This window comes from Cyprinus carpio, chromosome B18 (assembly GCF_018340385.1).
Source record: "Cyprinus carpio isolate SPL01 chromosome B18, ASM1834038v1, whole genome shotgun sequence".
Classification (NCBI taxonomy): Eukaryota; Metazoa; Chordata; class Actinopteri; order Cypriniformes; family Cyprinidae; genus Cyprinus; species Cyprinus carpio.
Window position 1 is genome coordinate 8396281 of NC_056614.1, and position 16693 is coordinate 8412973.

The 16693-nt window shown below is 35.4% G+C and overlaps 1 protein-coding gene and 1 pseudogene across 3 annotated transcripts; both read right to left on the reverse strand.

The window, feature by feature from the left end:
* Window positions 1-714: 714 nt before the first annotated feature.
* On the reverse strand, window positions 715-10488 carry LOC109052935 (H-2 class I histocompatibility antigen, Q10 alpha chain-like). Of its 3 annotated transcripts, XM_042743733.1 has the most exons (9): window positions 7546-7740; window positions 6635-6907; window positions 6247-6534; window positions 5872-6156; window positions 4068-4184; window positions 3640-3711; window positions 2969-3010; window positions 1942-1981; window positions 715-1854 (listed from the first exon to the last, which is right to left on the reverse strand). In XM_042743733.1, the coding sequence occupies exons 1-8, from the start codon at window positions 7619-7621 to the stop codon at window positions 1950-1952; spliced, it is 1185 nt and encodes a 394-aa protein (XP_042599667.1). In that variant the 5' UTR covers window positions 7622-7740; the 3' UTR covers window positions 715-1854; window positions 1942-1949. The 3 variants fall into 3 exon arrangements, with proteins under 3 accessions (XP_042599667.1, XP_042599666.1, XP_042599664.1); XM_042743732.1 differs by lacking the exons at window positions 715-1854; window positions 7546-7740 and adding an exon at window positions 10311-10488 and having other exon boundaries at window positions 1960-2143; XM_042743730.1 differs by lacking the exon at window positions 715-1854 and having other exon boundaries at window positions 1960-2143.
* Window positions 3718-16693, reverse strand: part of LOC109052939 — a 32281-nt pseudogene continuing 19305 nt past the window's right edge.

Here is a 16693-nt window from a genome sequence, read left to right on the forward strand (position 1 = left end):
ATGTGCTCCACTGAAGTGTGCTTGCCCTCTGGGTCACCTTGCACAGAGACCTGCTTCGATGGAAAGGTGAGTGTGTTCAGAATTTGTGTATATTCACTCAGATGTTCATGATCTATTACAGTGACTTATTTCTATTGTCTGCCAGCTGATGTGATTTGTTGTCCTTTTTTTTGTAATCTCCCTGAACAAGGCACAGGTGAACCACTGGCAATGGGAGTGTGTGAATATTTTTATCTCTATCTTTGCACAATGTTCATTCTGACAAGCACTTAAGACTAAAGCATATAACTGTCCAGGAATGCAGATTTATCAGGGGCCAAAAAGCTGATGTCCCAGGACGACCGTACACATCCTCTCATTGAATAAATACGTTTAATATCACTTTCAGAAGTTTTGGAGGGGAAAAATAGCTTTATTAATACTAGACATAACTACATTCAAATAATCAACATTGTGTTTACAAATGTGCAAACCTTAACATCATTCTTACAAAAACTCAGTTATTAGTCATGAGCGGTTTCTGAGGTAAGTTTACCTTAAACGCCTCTGATTGGATGTTGTGTTGTGACTACAACACTGCAGTAACATGTAAACAGAAAACTTTGACACTTTTAACAGAGCTTGGAAAACAATGTGTGCGTTAACTTATTTAAACCCATAAATCTATAAACCAAAGAAATCCCCCCCCCCCAAAAAAAGGCTCTAGACATTTAGTATGAAGTAAAATTTTAATAGGAACTGGTTTTATTTACTACATGTAAAAACACTTCAGCAAGCTTAAACTCAAAGTAAGCGTGAGAGCTACAAAGCAGTATGTTTAAAATTAAGATAATACATTAAAAATAATATGGTGAGAAACACCCGTTTTTTGCTGTTTTCAACAGCTAAAGTTCTGGAAGCGGATAACACCAGAAGCAGACCAGTTAAATTTACTAATGGCCACATCTGCTCTTAAAATAAGGTGGATATTATGAAATGCATATGACCTTTAACTTACAATACTGCTATTTAACATTCCTCGTTTCTTTTAATTTGTTACATACAAATCTGTTTAAAATTTCTAGGTAACAATGAATCTGTTTTTCAGTCAATTGTGCTAACTTTACTCATGACATGATCTGTGGTGTCTCATGTTTATTTCTACATAGCGAAAGAAAGCTATTAATACTGAAGAAAAAATACAGTTCATCTGCAGTCAACAAAGCCAAATCTTCAACTAAGTAATTGTTTTGCAACCACTAAATAAACCTGTAACATCACTTATTCAAAACTTAAGAGCAACACTTATTTTGAAAAATTCATACTTTGATCTCCGTCGTCTTGTGACTCAAACAGTAAAACAAGCTCTAGTAATGGGTCATGAGTTTGAGTCTCATGAAATATATCAACTGGTGAAATGTATAGCTTGAATGCAGTGGATAAAAGCATTTACCAAATGTATTAATGTAACAAAAGAATATGGCCATCCACTGAAATGTTTGACCTAACCTGAATAAACCTTTTTGGCTGTAACAGTGAATGACTACAGCTTCCATAACCTCCTTTGTTAGGAAAAGGGGGCAAAATGTGTTATTCCAGATATTTTACAGTTTCCTTGAGCTTAAGGGGGTAAAGGTTAAAAATCCCCCATATGTCATGTCCTTTCTCATCACACATGAACATGCATAAAAACACTGCACAGTCTGAAAGTAGCATGATCAAAGTAGTCATTACAAACTATCGGTTTAAGTAACCTACATACTTAAGAGAATTTATGAAAGCAAAGAACATGTTTGCTCTTATGAAAAACAAAAAAATAACAAATCCAAAAATTGAAATTCAATCTCCATCTTCAGTCACTACTTTTCCTGCTTCCTATGGCACAAAAATAAATCATAATCAATATCGCAGTGTAACATGACTATAAGATTCATTTCTTTAACACAATTGTGGAATACATACACTATTTTTCAGTTGGCGATAATTATCACTCCATTGGGTCCTTTGATAGAGGGAAACGAATGAGAAAAATGTCAGAATCATTTAAGTAAACTTCATATACTGTATGCTTATAGTTAGAGATGCACCAGTGTTCAGTAGCCCTGGCCACTTCAGTCCCTTGATTGCATTATAAACACAGGTCGTAATGTAACAGCAGCACATACTGGATAAAGTGAAACAATGTTAACAATATAATTTTCTATCAACATGAGGTTAAGAGCACAAAGTAATGTTATTTTATTATTATTAAATAATTTAAAAAATAATGCAAAGGCTAGTTAGGCTGCAATGTGAACATTTCCAAACAAATTGTACTAATTTGTGAATATGACATGCTACTTCAAATTGTAAAAATGTAAATTTCTGCTTTCTAATTATGCCATTATTTTTCTAATTTTTGAGATATAATCATTTAAATGGATGTTATAAATACATGTTTATATTCTGCAAAATATATAAACATTTAACTACCATTAGAAAAATAATAATTTTGAAAAGAAGCAATTGAATTTGAGGCTATTTACATCCAAAAGAGGTAAAATCAGAAACATTACAGACATACAGCATTTTTATATGCAGTTCCCTTTTGAAGGGTAAGTCAGTGAGAGGTTTCAGATTTGAGCTGTTCCCTGATTGTTTCAGTAACAATTAAGCAGTTAACAACTGTAGTTAATAACTGTAGTTTATTCCAAATGTTAAATTTCATTTTCGAGATATTGCTGGGAACAGTAGAGACTATTTCTAAGTCTCTACAATCAAGAGAAGATCTAGTGAAGGTAAAGACATTACAGAGGGTTTACTACAAGGCAGGTAACTAAAATAATTACATTCTAAACAATTTATTACATTAATAATTTAATACTTATGTGCAGTTTAAACATTTTTTTATTTTAATCTTTTATGCAATGAATTACCACACAGCCCTTATGGCACATTATTTCAGAAAACAGCAGATATTTCTGCTGTATCTGCACTGATAACTGCTTACCTCCATTGACTGCTGTTGGTGCATGTCCATTACTATTATATCCTGTGAAATCCAAAGAGGAAGCTTATTTGCTTACACAGAAAGCTTATTCATTTCAATTTACCATAAAATTATGCATATTTTAAACAGGTCAAAGTGAGTGTTACATTAGTGAAATGGTCACAATAAGTGTGTGCTTTAAAATAAAGCAGATAAGTAATTAATTTACTTATTTCAAATAAACAATAATAAACAATGAATCATATTTATTGGTGGTGGTGGTTTCATGGAAACTTGTCTGTATTTATGGTAACTCCCTGAAATTGTTTATCTAATACATAATTCCTGGTGGTCTAAAATGAAATTGAAACTATGATTGTGGGAAACACCAAATCGTTAAACTATGTTGCTAACTTGCTAACAATGCTTTTGGGAACCGCACTCCAGAATGTTATTAGCAGTGAAAAACTGATTCCCCAAAACATACTTGATATGTGTTTTAAAGCAATCCATAGAATTTGTTATTTTTTCTAATTTAATAACCTGTGAGAAGCACATTAAAACATCCAGCAGTAGGTGTACTCACATCCACCCAAGCTCTAGTGATAAAATTCATTAATGTGTGAACACCCCATACCACTTTTCCAAAGAGAAATACAGATTCATTCCACTTATTCTCTGAAGCAGTTTACCTGGGAGAAGATTTTCATTTACTTCATAAGCACCTTGTACTTGTCCATTGGTTGCACTCTGTTGTCGGCAAGCTAGAGAGGATTACAAATATAGATGATAAATACAGGTGCAATCTGTAAGCATTACTGTCAGGTACAGAGATAAACATGTCAGGATAGCACAACAAAAATTAATTATTAAGGTGTGTAATTAAGCAGCTAAGCTAGTTAAGCAGAGTTTAGTTGTTTGCAACTTAACCACATTATTATAGATTTCAACTATTTCAAGATTTTGGTCATTCATACTCCCCACATAAAACAATAGAGTTATATTTCTCTCTCTGAAGCAGTCCTGTCAATTCTAATAGTTGAGGCACCTTTATTAAAGAATTAAAGAAAAATATTAAAAGCAGTGTGCCCAGAATCTGTAATCATGTAGTAATACTCACTGAGTCTTTTAGTCATAAAAAGGTAAAGGCAGACTGCTGCAACAACAACTATTACAAGTACAGCTCCAATCACAATTCCAATAACCAGGGAGCTTCCGCAGTCTGGGCACGTTCCATCTGCAAAAACAAAAAATTCAAATTAAAACACTGAAATGTACTACATTTAGAGAACTGACATTCAATTACATAGTTAAGTCTCTAATCAAGAGTGATTTTAAGGGATCCTCTATTTTATCCATAGATTTTAACAAAGGTTTTTGTGTTGCACATTATAGAAAACAATGTTAGCAAGTGTTAAATTTTATGGTGTTTGTAAACTGGTTAAGCTTTTTGGTACTATTTTTGTCTTGCACATTGAAAATCTTCAGTGTCACAGGATGTGGCTTGTTCTCACGTTACAGTACTCTGATGACTCATTGTCTCATTATTATTCCTGAGACTGTGCATGCTTATCCTATGAGAGCATTTGTTTTCACTGCACATATGTATAAGTATTCCATGATTCATGTAATAAAATGTTCATAGTGTAATATGTTTTTGTATGAGAAATTGATTGCATTATCAAGTTACATTTTTTTTTTTTCGATTAGGGCTATCAATTTTACATGTTAATTTGATTAATTAGTTTTGAAAAAATAACATGGTAATTTTTCATGCATTTGACACACCATTTGATCCCCTTATTATTTTTGTTAAAATATTTTGGAGCTTTAGAGCTGAGTATAACTGAGCAAAGCTGAGCAATACTACTCCATCTTTCACTAGAAAAAAATACATACTTTTTCAAAGGTTTTCTTTCATTATTTTTTTTTATGTGATTTTATGTAATTTGATTAATTAATCGCCACATTGTGTAATTAATTAAATTAAACATTTTAATTTTTTGACAGCCCTATTTATTGATTTATTTTTGTGAACTGATCTTCAGCCTTTTCTTTTACAATTACTCTCCAACAAACCCACAACAAGCTTAGGGGGTCTAATAAAACTCAACAGAGAGTCAATTCGTCAGAACATCGCTTGATTGTTCATCCCAAAGAAGCACAAAGTCACTTTTACTGACTTTTTAATTAAATGTTCCCTCCTAGTGGAATGAGCTGCCCAACTCAATCCCAGCAGCTGAGTCCTTAACCATCTTCAAGAATCGGCTAAAAACACATCTCTTCCATCTTTATTTGACCCTCTAACTCTAGCACTCTCTATTCTAATTCTATTTAAAAAAAAAAAAAAAATCTAACTACCTTTCTAATCTTTTTGTATTCTATCTATTTTCTTTTCATTTATTATACAATTATAAAAAAAGACCTCTAACACTAGCTTGCTCTATTCTTTTTCTATACTATAGGTTTTCTTTTTATTTATTATATTATTTAAAAGCCCTTGCTACGTGTACTGCGTTTAAGCTAACTGAGACTTGTTATAGCACTTACATATCATTGCTCTTTTGTTGTTTTTGATTGCTTCCATTGTCCTCATTTGTAAGTCGCTTTGGATAAAAGCATCTGCTAAATGACTAAATGTAAATTCAATTCAAGAGAGATGCTGTAGCTTTAATCTGTAACTTTTATCTGTAACTCCTCCTGTAACTATAATAACTGGTGTCACTGTTGAACAGTGTCACTGTTAAAAAAACATTAATTTATATACTTTTTAATATCATATTATGTAATATTTGTGTTGTTTTTTTTTTACTGTGGATTATTTTCTCATCCAATTTTTAAGGAGTCACTGCCACCCTTGCTTCCTCGAAGGAAACGCCCCTGCTTTAACGAGCATTTAATTTAATGCTTTCAGTTTTGCCTACCCCATTTGGTGATAATTGTCTCGTTGAGGGTGCTGTGAGACACAACACAATCATAATCTGCTTTTTCATCCTCCTGGATAATCACAGTCTTCTTCAGCTGGTAGGTTCCATCATGGTTAGGTCTGACTCCTGAGGATTCAATCTCTTTTTCAGGCAGGGGTGAGCGATATTTCCTTATACTCAATATCACGTCTTTGGGGTAGAAGCCAGTGGCAAAACAGGTGAGTTCCAGCTTGGTTTTGTCCCTGGTGCACCTTTTTGCAAACACGTGAACTTCTGGAGGAGCTGAGGACACAGTGTACAGTTTATCAGTGAGTTATATCTCTATGACAGCTGCAGATCATCAACAAATACAAATACTGTACATTTACTCACAGCCCTTTCTGATCACCTCATCTCCGTATTCTCTGAACTTGTTAAGCCAGTCCACACACTCTTTCTCCAGGTAGCCCTTGGTGTACTGGTTTAGAATTGTTACATTATCCCACTTCCTCTTGGTTGGAACAGCTGCAGCAACGGGAGCGACCCACTGAGACTCCTTATCATCAAAAGACAGGAAGTTCGCTCCATCGTAGCTGTACTCATCAATGCCTTTGGAAAACTTCACTTCATCTCCATTTTTCTCAATTTCACAACCATGTCTCCACTGAAGAACATGAACATCTGAAATAGACACAAATTAAAATGTTTGTGAGTTTTTATTATGATAAAAAAAAGAAAGTTCATAAAAATATGCATGTTAAAATGTATCAGTGTTCTTCACCTGACTCATTGTGTCTCATGCGTTTCATCAGAATGTCGACGTTCACATTAAACCACTGTTCTTTGCTCTTTCTGGACTGGGTGCCTTTTTCCCAGTAATCCTCCTGCATTTTCTCCTTCATCCAGTGCTGTCTGGGAATCTTTCTCTGTTCCTTGCTATTGTAATAGTCAATCTCTCTGTCATCTAGCAGACCCATAGCAGTGAACTGATAGATGCCCGGCTGATCGACAGGTTTGGACAGCGCTGTGTAAATGTAATACAGGGAGTGTTTCTCTGCAATAAAGAGAAATATTATATGCATTATATCAACTATTTATGTAAATGAGATAAAATAGGTAGCTACATTGCTGAAGGAAATGGCAAATAAAACATGATGTGAACTCTACAGTCTCAAAACATTTCAGTTACAGAAAGAACTGAACAGACTAAATATACTATAACATATAAAGTCAGACCTATAATTCACTGAGAGACAAAGGAATAAAGCTGAATAAAGTGAAAATCATATTTTCATTTTTTTTTTTTATGCCAGAATTTCCGTTTATCCAGAAGGATCGTATTCTTAATTAAAATAATTAAAACATAATCCAGTTGACCCTGTACTTATGTCTAATCCTGGTCTCGATCTTGTGATCAATAATAAGGGTGTTGGTAAATATAGGCCTCTGCGCTGAAACGTTTATCGACGTTTAGGACATCAAGTCTGTGGATAATTGCTTTTAAGTTGACAAAACTCTTATATAATTATTTTTATGAGTATGTAGATACACTTTTAAATGCATGATGTTAGCATACATTCGTAATCAAGTTTAAATTCTATCGAGACAAAGCCGTTTTAGACCAGGAAGGGTAACGTTACAGTTACTTTCACTTTCTTTCTCTGACAGAAAGAGCAAAATGCGATCGTTTACCTGTTTGAAGTGAGGGCTCACAGAGAAGAAAAACACACAGCAGAGCAAAACTCGCGGTCACGACGGAGGTGCCCATGGCTGGAAAGCTTTTAATTATGTTTAAACTATCCTGATATTTACTGAATACAGCTACGCAACAACTGAACGCAGAAACAGTCTGGTGTCAGAAAATGGTGGCTGAACGAAGGCTGACCAATAAGAAAATACAGCGATGATTTCACTCGTATCTGGGCAGATGCACTGAAGCAAGATTACTAAATCAATACAAGCCGTGGAGGTGCACAGTCTAGACCCGGTTATTACCCGAAAACATGATAAACAGCTTGATGTGTTCGATGATTAACATTTATTAATACCCTATTTTTACAACAAGCAGTTCTTCCACCAAGTTCACTTCTTGCTTGAAGCAACGTTTTAGTGACGTGACGCAGCATGGGCAAAATATCCTTAGAAAAAAAGTAGCTACATTTACATTAAAATTATATTCCAGCTGACAGTAAGTTTGTTTGGGCTTTGTTTAAACGGGTTTGAGTTTAAAAATGCATTATTAACCATTTAGTCCATCTGTATATAATGTGGTACCAACAGAACTAATGTAAAAACAAAAACAGGCCTACATTATAACATTAAAATATTTTACAGAATAAGACATTCAGAATTGTTAGTTTTAAAGAAGCTGAATGAAATACAGATTCACTCTCTGACCGTAGAAAGGAAGTCAATTGGTAGTTTATTTACATGCTATCAAACAGTCTTTCGAATTTTTGTATTCAAAATGGTGTTTACCAACTAATACCAAATAAGATATGTCCTGCATCTATATACAGTCACTTAGCAAAATAATCTGTTCACCCTCAAAGAGAAGAGAGGAGAACACAGGAAAGGTGACTGGCTATCTTTGTGCTAGTTTTCAATAGCAGTTGGGCTGGCTTTGATTCACAGATCTGGCAACCCTGATTAGAAGGCCTCTCAATGAAAAAATACACTGCATTGACTTTATGCAAATATTCATGTCAGTCTAAACAGATGCATTAACAGTCATTCAAATTAAAAGTTTATCACACCAGATATTCATCTTAATGTTAACAGGCCTGTAGTCTATTTTGACATGTAATCAATAAAACCAACAAATCGTAGCAAATGTTAAAACAGATTCAATTATAGACTTATAAATCATTGATTTGTCAACAAGGTCTTTAGCTTCCTATGTGAATATAACTGATTTTGAAACAATAACATTTGTTTTCCAGCCAGCTTATGTTCTATCAATGTATCAAGATATGAGTATTGACTAACCATGTCAACCTCCTTACCAGCAATGATTAATTTCAATCTGAAAATGGCCCTCTGTGCATAAAAGTGCATTTTAAGTCTAAAAATCTACACACTACTCATTAAAATCATGTTTATAAAAAAAAAATAAATTAGTTTGCAAAATCACAGTAGAGTTTATAGGTTATTTCTTTAAAAGTCTCCACTAACTGAATCCTCATAGATTCCTTCCCATTTATTTCCACACAGCTTTTATTCCCCTTACCCCAGTACATCTGATGTCTTATATTTCAGTTTAGTCTTCCTGATTTCCCTTTTCACTGCCGTCCAAAATTTAAAGCATGATGTACAGTTACAGTAACGTGGCGTTCTCATGGTAACCATGGTAATAATGCCTCTGTTTACAGAATCACATGGCATACTGTAATGTAAAATTCTGTATTTGATGCCATCTGTATAAACCGTAACATCACCATATTAAGTGGGAGAGCTTTATTGTAATGGGATTACATCTGGTGAGATGATTTGGATATGTTAAACGGTTGAAAAATAAAAGAGTAACACTTGGTCCCTTGGTACCTTCATGGTCAAAAATGACTGTGGAAAAAATAGCTCATGAAAACTGAATAAATATTGCATAGTAGCTATCATAAAAATCCTCTCAAAATTCTTAATAATACTAAAAGATATTATTAAACAAATTTATATTACATTGATTTTCCAGAAGCAAATATATATATATATATATATATATATATATATATATATATACTGTCACTTTTGACCTTAAAGTGTGATCCAAAAAACGAAGAGAATGCAAAGGATTCAGCATTAGCTGCACTGACATTCAGTTTTTCATGATCTCGTCTCATTCAGATGCTCTTTATGTATAATATATGACTGAATCTATTCATTGTGTCTCATGCAGTTCATCATAATGCTGACATTTACATGAAAAAAATTGTTCTAAACAGACTAAATTTCTATTATAATAAGCTAAATAATTATATAAATTTAGTCTCCAAAACCCAAATTTAAAAGCAATGCTATAACAGAATTAATCAATATAATGAATAAACTGAAATTCCTATTTTTCTGTTTACTTTGTCAGAATTACTGTTTATCCAACAGAAGGATCGTATTCTTAATTAACATAATTAAAACATAATCCAGTTGACCCTGTACTTATGTCTAATCCTGGTCTCGATCTTGTGATCAATAATAAGGGTGTTGGTAAATATAGGCCCCTGCGCTGCCGTGTTGATCGATGTTTAGGACATCAAGTCTGTGGATAATTGCTTTTAAGTTGACAAAACTGATTTATAATTATTTTTATGAGTATGTAGATACACTTTTAAATGTGTGATGTTAGCACACATTCGTAATCAAGTTTAAATTCTGTCGAGACAAAGCCGTTTTAGACCAGGAAGGGTAACGTTAGAGTTACTTTCACTTTATTTCTCTGACAAACAAAGCTAAATGTGATCGTTTACCTGTTTGAAGTGAGGGCTCACAGAGAAGAAAAACACACAGCAGAGCAAAACTCGCGGTCACGACGGAGGTGCCCATGGCTGGAAAGCTTTTAATTATGTTTAAACTATCCTGATATTTACTGAATACAGCTACGCAACAACTGAACGCAGAAACAGTCTGGTGTCAGAAAATGGTGGCTGAACGAAGGCTGACCAATAAGAAAATACAGCGATGATTTCATTCGTATCTGGGCAGATGCACTGAAGCACTGAAGCAAGATTACTAAATCAATACAAGCCGTGAAGGTGCACAGTCTAGACCGGGTTATTACCCGAAAACATGATAAACAGCTTGATGTGTTCGATGATTAACATTTATTAATAGCCTACCCTATTTTTACAATAAGTTCTTCCACCAAGTTCACTTCTTGCTTGAAGCAACGTTTTAGTGACGTGACGCAGCATGGGCAAAATATCCTTAGAAAAAAAGTAGCTACATTTACATTAAAATTATATTCCAGCTGACAGTAGTTTGGGCTTTGTTTAAACGGGTGTGAGTTTAAAAATGCATTATTAACCATTTAGACCATCTATAGCAACACTCCAGCAACCACTGAAGATGCAGTTGTTTTATTTTCTGTTCTATTAAATGTTAAAAATGTTAATTAACAGGTAGTTATTTTAAGCAGGTAGACAGTTATCACAATGAAAACAGCTGTCATATTTGTCAATTTTTGTCTTATAATGTTAAAACTAAACCTGAAACTAATCATAATTTCTAGAAACTAGAATAGCCTAAATACTGTAGATCCCACATAAATAACATTTATAAATAAAATACTACCTATTGATTTGATACCATGAAAAATGATTGTGATTACAATATAAATCTACCTCAACAGATATTAGAAAATACTATCCATTCAATTATTATCAGTGACCATGCCCCTGTATCTTTAACATTAAACATCCCAGCACAAAAGAAAATCTCTACAAGATGGCGCTTCACCAATTCTCTACTAGAAGATCCCAATTTTACCACCCTTATAAGAAGAGAGTGGGCATCCTTTCTGGAGATGAACGACTCTCCAGAAATCTCACCATCAACACTTTGGGAATCGGGCAAAGCAGTCATGAGAGGCATAATTATATCATATTCATCACACAAGAAAAACAGCAACAACAATTGGAAAACACTCTTGAGCAGAAAATAAAACTGCTTAGCAATCCACAGTTTACCGTCCCATCTGAAGAAGTACAAACTGAACTCAAGCAACTTAGGACTCAATTAGATAGTATCATAAACAAAAAAACACAGTTCTGTATACAGCAACTCAAATATGATCAGTTTCACCTCAGCAATAAAGCAGGCAAGTATTTGGCAAACATGTTACAATACAAAAAAAGACAAATCACTTATCCCATCTCTTTTGGACACTTCAGGCAAAACTATGCAGGATCCTCAAGAAATCAAACTCTTTTCGCCATTTCTACAGTTCTTTGTACACTAACGGCACCCAACCTCTACAATCTGAAATTGACTCTTTTCTTAACAATCTGGACCTTCCCTCATTAACCACAGAACAAGCAAACTTTTTAGAACAATCCATCACCCCTGAAGAACTTATCAAAGCCTTACAAAGCATGCAAAACAATAAATCACCTGGACCTGACGGACTACCGGCAGAATTCTACAAACACTTTTGGGACATCTTATCTCCAACTTTTAACAAATTACTCACAGAAATCCAAACTACATGTACCATTCCCACACATATGAACACAGCGCTCATTACTGTTTTTTTGAAACCCAATAAGGACCCAACACATCCTTCTAGTTACAGCCCACTTTCATTAATCAACACTGATCTGAAAATTATCACAAAGACTCTAACTACCAGGATTGAAACAGTTATGCATTCACTAATTCACCCAGACCAGACAGGCTTCATCAAAAATAGAAATGCAAAAGACAATATCCGCAGACTTTTTAATCTCATCAGCATTGCACAAGGACAGTCACAAAAAACTATAGTTGCATCACTAGACGCAGAAAAAGCATTCGACAAGGTCAACTGGACATTTTTATTCACCACCCTCCGTAAATTCGGTTTTGGAGAGTCATTCATTCAATGGATAACAACACTATACACTTCTCCAAGGGCCGCAGTCATCACAAATGGGATCACTTCACCAAGCTTCACTCTGCACCAAGGAACCAGACAGGGATGCCCACTCTCTCCATCCCTCTTTGCCATATTCATCGAACCACTCGCAGCAGCAATACGCCAAAACAATAAAATTAAAGGAATCCAAGTCAACAACTCTCAACACAAAATTAGTCTATATGCAGATGATTTACTGTTATACTTACAAACTCCATCCCAATCACTTAACGAAGCATTCAATGTCATCAACAAATTCTCAAAAGTCTCTCACTACAAAATCAACTGGAATAAATCAACTCTACTTCCGCTATTAGGAGACGATGTGGACTCTGCAGCTCATGACCCCTCCCTTCCCCTCAACACGGGTAATATCAAGTATTTAGGCATATCAATCTCCCCCAGGCTGTCAGAGCTATACAACCTCAACTATGCCTCACTCCTCAAGAAAATAGAAGATGATTATAAACGATGGAACAAGCTCCCACTCACACTCATAGGCCGTATAGCAACAATCAAAATGAAGATACTCCCCCAGATCAATTACCTATTTTCAATGATCCCAATTACCCCGACAGACTATTGGTTCAAAAAAATAAATTCCCTCACCACTCACTTCTACTGGAAAAATAAAAAACCAAGGATAGCACTTACAACACTTCAAAACGCAAAACACAGGCGGACTTGAAGCACCAAATTTCATGCACTATTACCTGGCAAACCAATTACAATACCTATATAAATGGACTCAACAACAGACACATTCCGATCCATGGCTTGATCTTGAGCAATACTTGTGCTCCCCCAACTCAATCGCAGACCTCCCCTTTCTACCACAGTCAATCAAAAAACTAGACTTCTATAATAACATTACAATAGCAACAACTCTGTCAGCTTGGTGGAAAACTAATAAAATCACCAAATCACCCCAAGCTCCATGTAGGTTTACCCCAATCTGGCACAACCCTGACCTCCGTCTTTACAATAAACCAATCCACTTCCCCAAATGGCAACAAAATGGCATCACCCACCTTCACCACGTATTTGAAAATTATAAATTTATGTCATTCCCCTCAATTGTCCAGAAATTCGGGATTGGGAGAGACCAATTTCTCCACTACCAACAGCTTAAATTTTTAATTCAAAGTAAAATAACACTAACTAACACCCTACAGCCTTCTAAAATAAGTTATAAGTTATTAGAGATAGGCAACCACCCGAGAAAACTTATATCTAAACTCTACAGCCTCATCACTTCATCTAACCCCACAATAACCCTGCCCAAGGGGAAGTGGGAAAGTGACCTCATGCTATCCTCCGACCCGGATTTCTGGACGCAGATCTGCTGGAACACCTTTTCTATGACCACCAACACCAATTTACAAACTCATACAATATAAAACTATCCACAGAATCCACATCACTCAGAGTAAACTATTTAAAATGAAATTATCTGACACAGACATTTGCTCACAGTGTACCTCTGGGAGCACAGACACCTATCTCCACGCAACCTGGCTCTGCCAGCCTGTTCACTCTCTTTGGACCACATTAACCAACACACTATCTTCGATCCTGGACTGCAGAGTCCCACTGTCTCCTGCACTCTGTCTCCTGGGAGACATTTCAGAAACCTCTATCCCTTCCAAATACAAAACCCCAGTTCTTGTCTCTCTAGCAATCGCTAAAAAAATAATCTTTCAAAACTGGAAATCCAAATCTTCTTGTCATTTTTCCCATTGGACTAACTTAATCACAGAATTCATTTTGACAGAAGAAACCATAGCTCATAAAAAGAACAATATATTTGCCTTTAAAAAAACCTGGAATCCTCTCATAACCTTTCTACAAATTCAACAGCTGATGTAAACCACGTCCTTACCCCCCCCCCCCCCCCCCCCCAATATAGCTGCCTTAATAACACCTAACAGTCACACACTTACAGACATACCAATCTCACACTTATAACTATTCTCTGTCTGTCTGTCTGTCTGTCTGACTGTTTATCTGTCTGTCTGTCTGTCTGTCTATTTGTCTATCTGGCCGTGTGTCTGTCTGACTGTCTGTCTGTGTACCTCCCTGTCTCCCTGTTACGGCTTGTCACTCTTTATTAATTACAAATATATGATCTGTCTTATTTTGTTATATGAATAAAAATAAAGTTGACCTCCGAAGACGGGGGGGTGGTGGCTGGGCAAAAAAACAAAACAAAAAAAAAAACAATATAAATCTACCTAATAAAACAGAACGGTCCCACTTTATGTTAGGTGGCCTTAACTACTATGTTTTTACATCAAGAAATAAGTAAAATGTACTTATTGTGTTCATATTGTATTGCAAAACACTTCTGCTGCTATTGAGGTGGTATTTATAAGGTTAGGGACAGGTTTGGTGGTATGGGTAGGTTTAAGGTGTAAGGGATGAATCAACAGTGTAATTCTAAAGACTCATCTTTTTCGCCTGCACTTAACCAACTAATACTAGTCCTTACCTTTTCTTTTTCTTGTCTATCATATTCAAAAAAAAAAAAAAAAAACCCTGGCTATATGTTCTGTACTAGACTAACTGAGACTTGTCATAGCACTTGTATACCGTTGTTGTTCTCTCGTTGATCTGATTGTTTCTACTGTTCTCATTTGTAAGTCGCTTTGGATAAAAGCATCTGCTAAATGATTAAAATGTAAATGTAAATCTGTGGAAAGTTTGTGAGGAAGGCTCGAACTAAAATTCAGGAGAGCTATTTTAATTTTTGTCTTGCAATCGTAAAGGTTTTTTAATCAATAAGTAGAGCACTATTTAATGGTAGTGAGAGTTGTTGCTGACCCCATAATCATGGTTCCTCATGAAGCAGCTGATCTGGCCGTACGGGGTGTGCTGGCTCTCGCCGGGGTCTGAGGTTTCAGTGAGGGTTTTGCAGGCGCTCCAGTATCCAGCCAACTGCTGCTCATCCACACAACAGAGAGATGCAGAGGAATCCAGCTGCCATCAGACACAGCAGCAAAAACAATGTCATGACTGAAAAACGCAGTTGGATTATCTCAAAAGATTACTACAGTCCTGGATGCTGATTGGTCAATACAGCATTGGTCATGAAGGTGGGTATATAATGACAACATGTACTTTTTTGAGTGAAGTGTTATTTTAATTTAATAACGACTCACCTTTGTGAGCAGTTCTCGTGCTTTTCTGAAGTGTTCCTTGGCTTTCTCGTACACTGAAGGGTCAGAACAGCCTTGCTGAAAGTAAATGCCTCCTAAATTGTAATGCACCTGCCATATATTAATTATAGCTCACTTTTAAAGGAGAAATTAACCCCCCAATTTTTTTTTCCTGGAAATACCCTCACCCTCAGGCCATCCAAAATTTAGAAGAGTTTGTTTCTTCATGGGAACAGGTTTGGAGCAATAAAACATCACAATAATCCACACGACTCTTCATATATTCTTTAAACTGTCACTTCTAATGAAAATGCGAGTCCATAATAACGGTTGCCTCACTGAACAAGTCTCTCACAAAGTCTCTCTTTAAGTTTGCAAACGTTGTTTGATCTGTGCATATTCCTCTCCTGATGATTTTTCACTGGTGAAAGCAAAATTATGGATTATAGATTTTAGCTGGAGGCAAAAGTTTAAAGTTAAAAACATCTTAATGATTTATTTCTTAAAAATCTGTTCTGTTATTAAAGGAATAGTTCACTCAAAAATTAAAATTTGCTGAAATTTTACTCACCCTCAGGCCATTCAAGAAGTAGATGCTTTTTTAGTTAGTAATAATATTTTCGATAGATTTAAATCAGGTTTCAGAGCTGGTCAGAGTAGAGAGTCTGCTTTAATGAGGGTTTCAAATTACATTTTATTAGATGTAGATTCGGGTAGTCATGTTGTCTTCTACTGCTGGATCACAGTGCTGCCTTCGACACGGTTGATCATGCTATCCTTATTGATCGTCTCAAAGACCAAGTGGATATCCAAGGTATAGCCTTGGACTGGTTTTCCTCATATCTTAAGGGAAGAACCATTTCAGTCAGTTTGGGAAACTGTTCTTCTTCTGTTGTACCATTAACGTGTGGGGTTCCTCAGGGCTCGATTTTGGGAGCCGTTTTGTTTTCCCTATTTGCTTCCATTAGGAAAGATATTTGATAAGCATGGTATAAATTACCATCTGTATGCTGATGATTCTCAAATTTATTTCTCTATAAAATATGGAGAGCAGTCTTCTCTTGAGTCTTTGTATAACTGT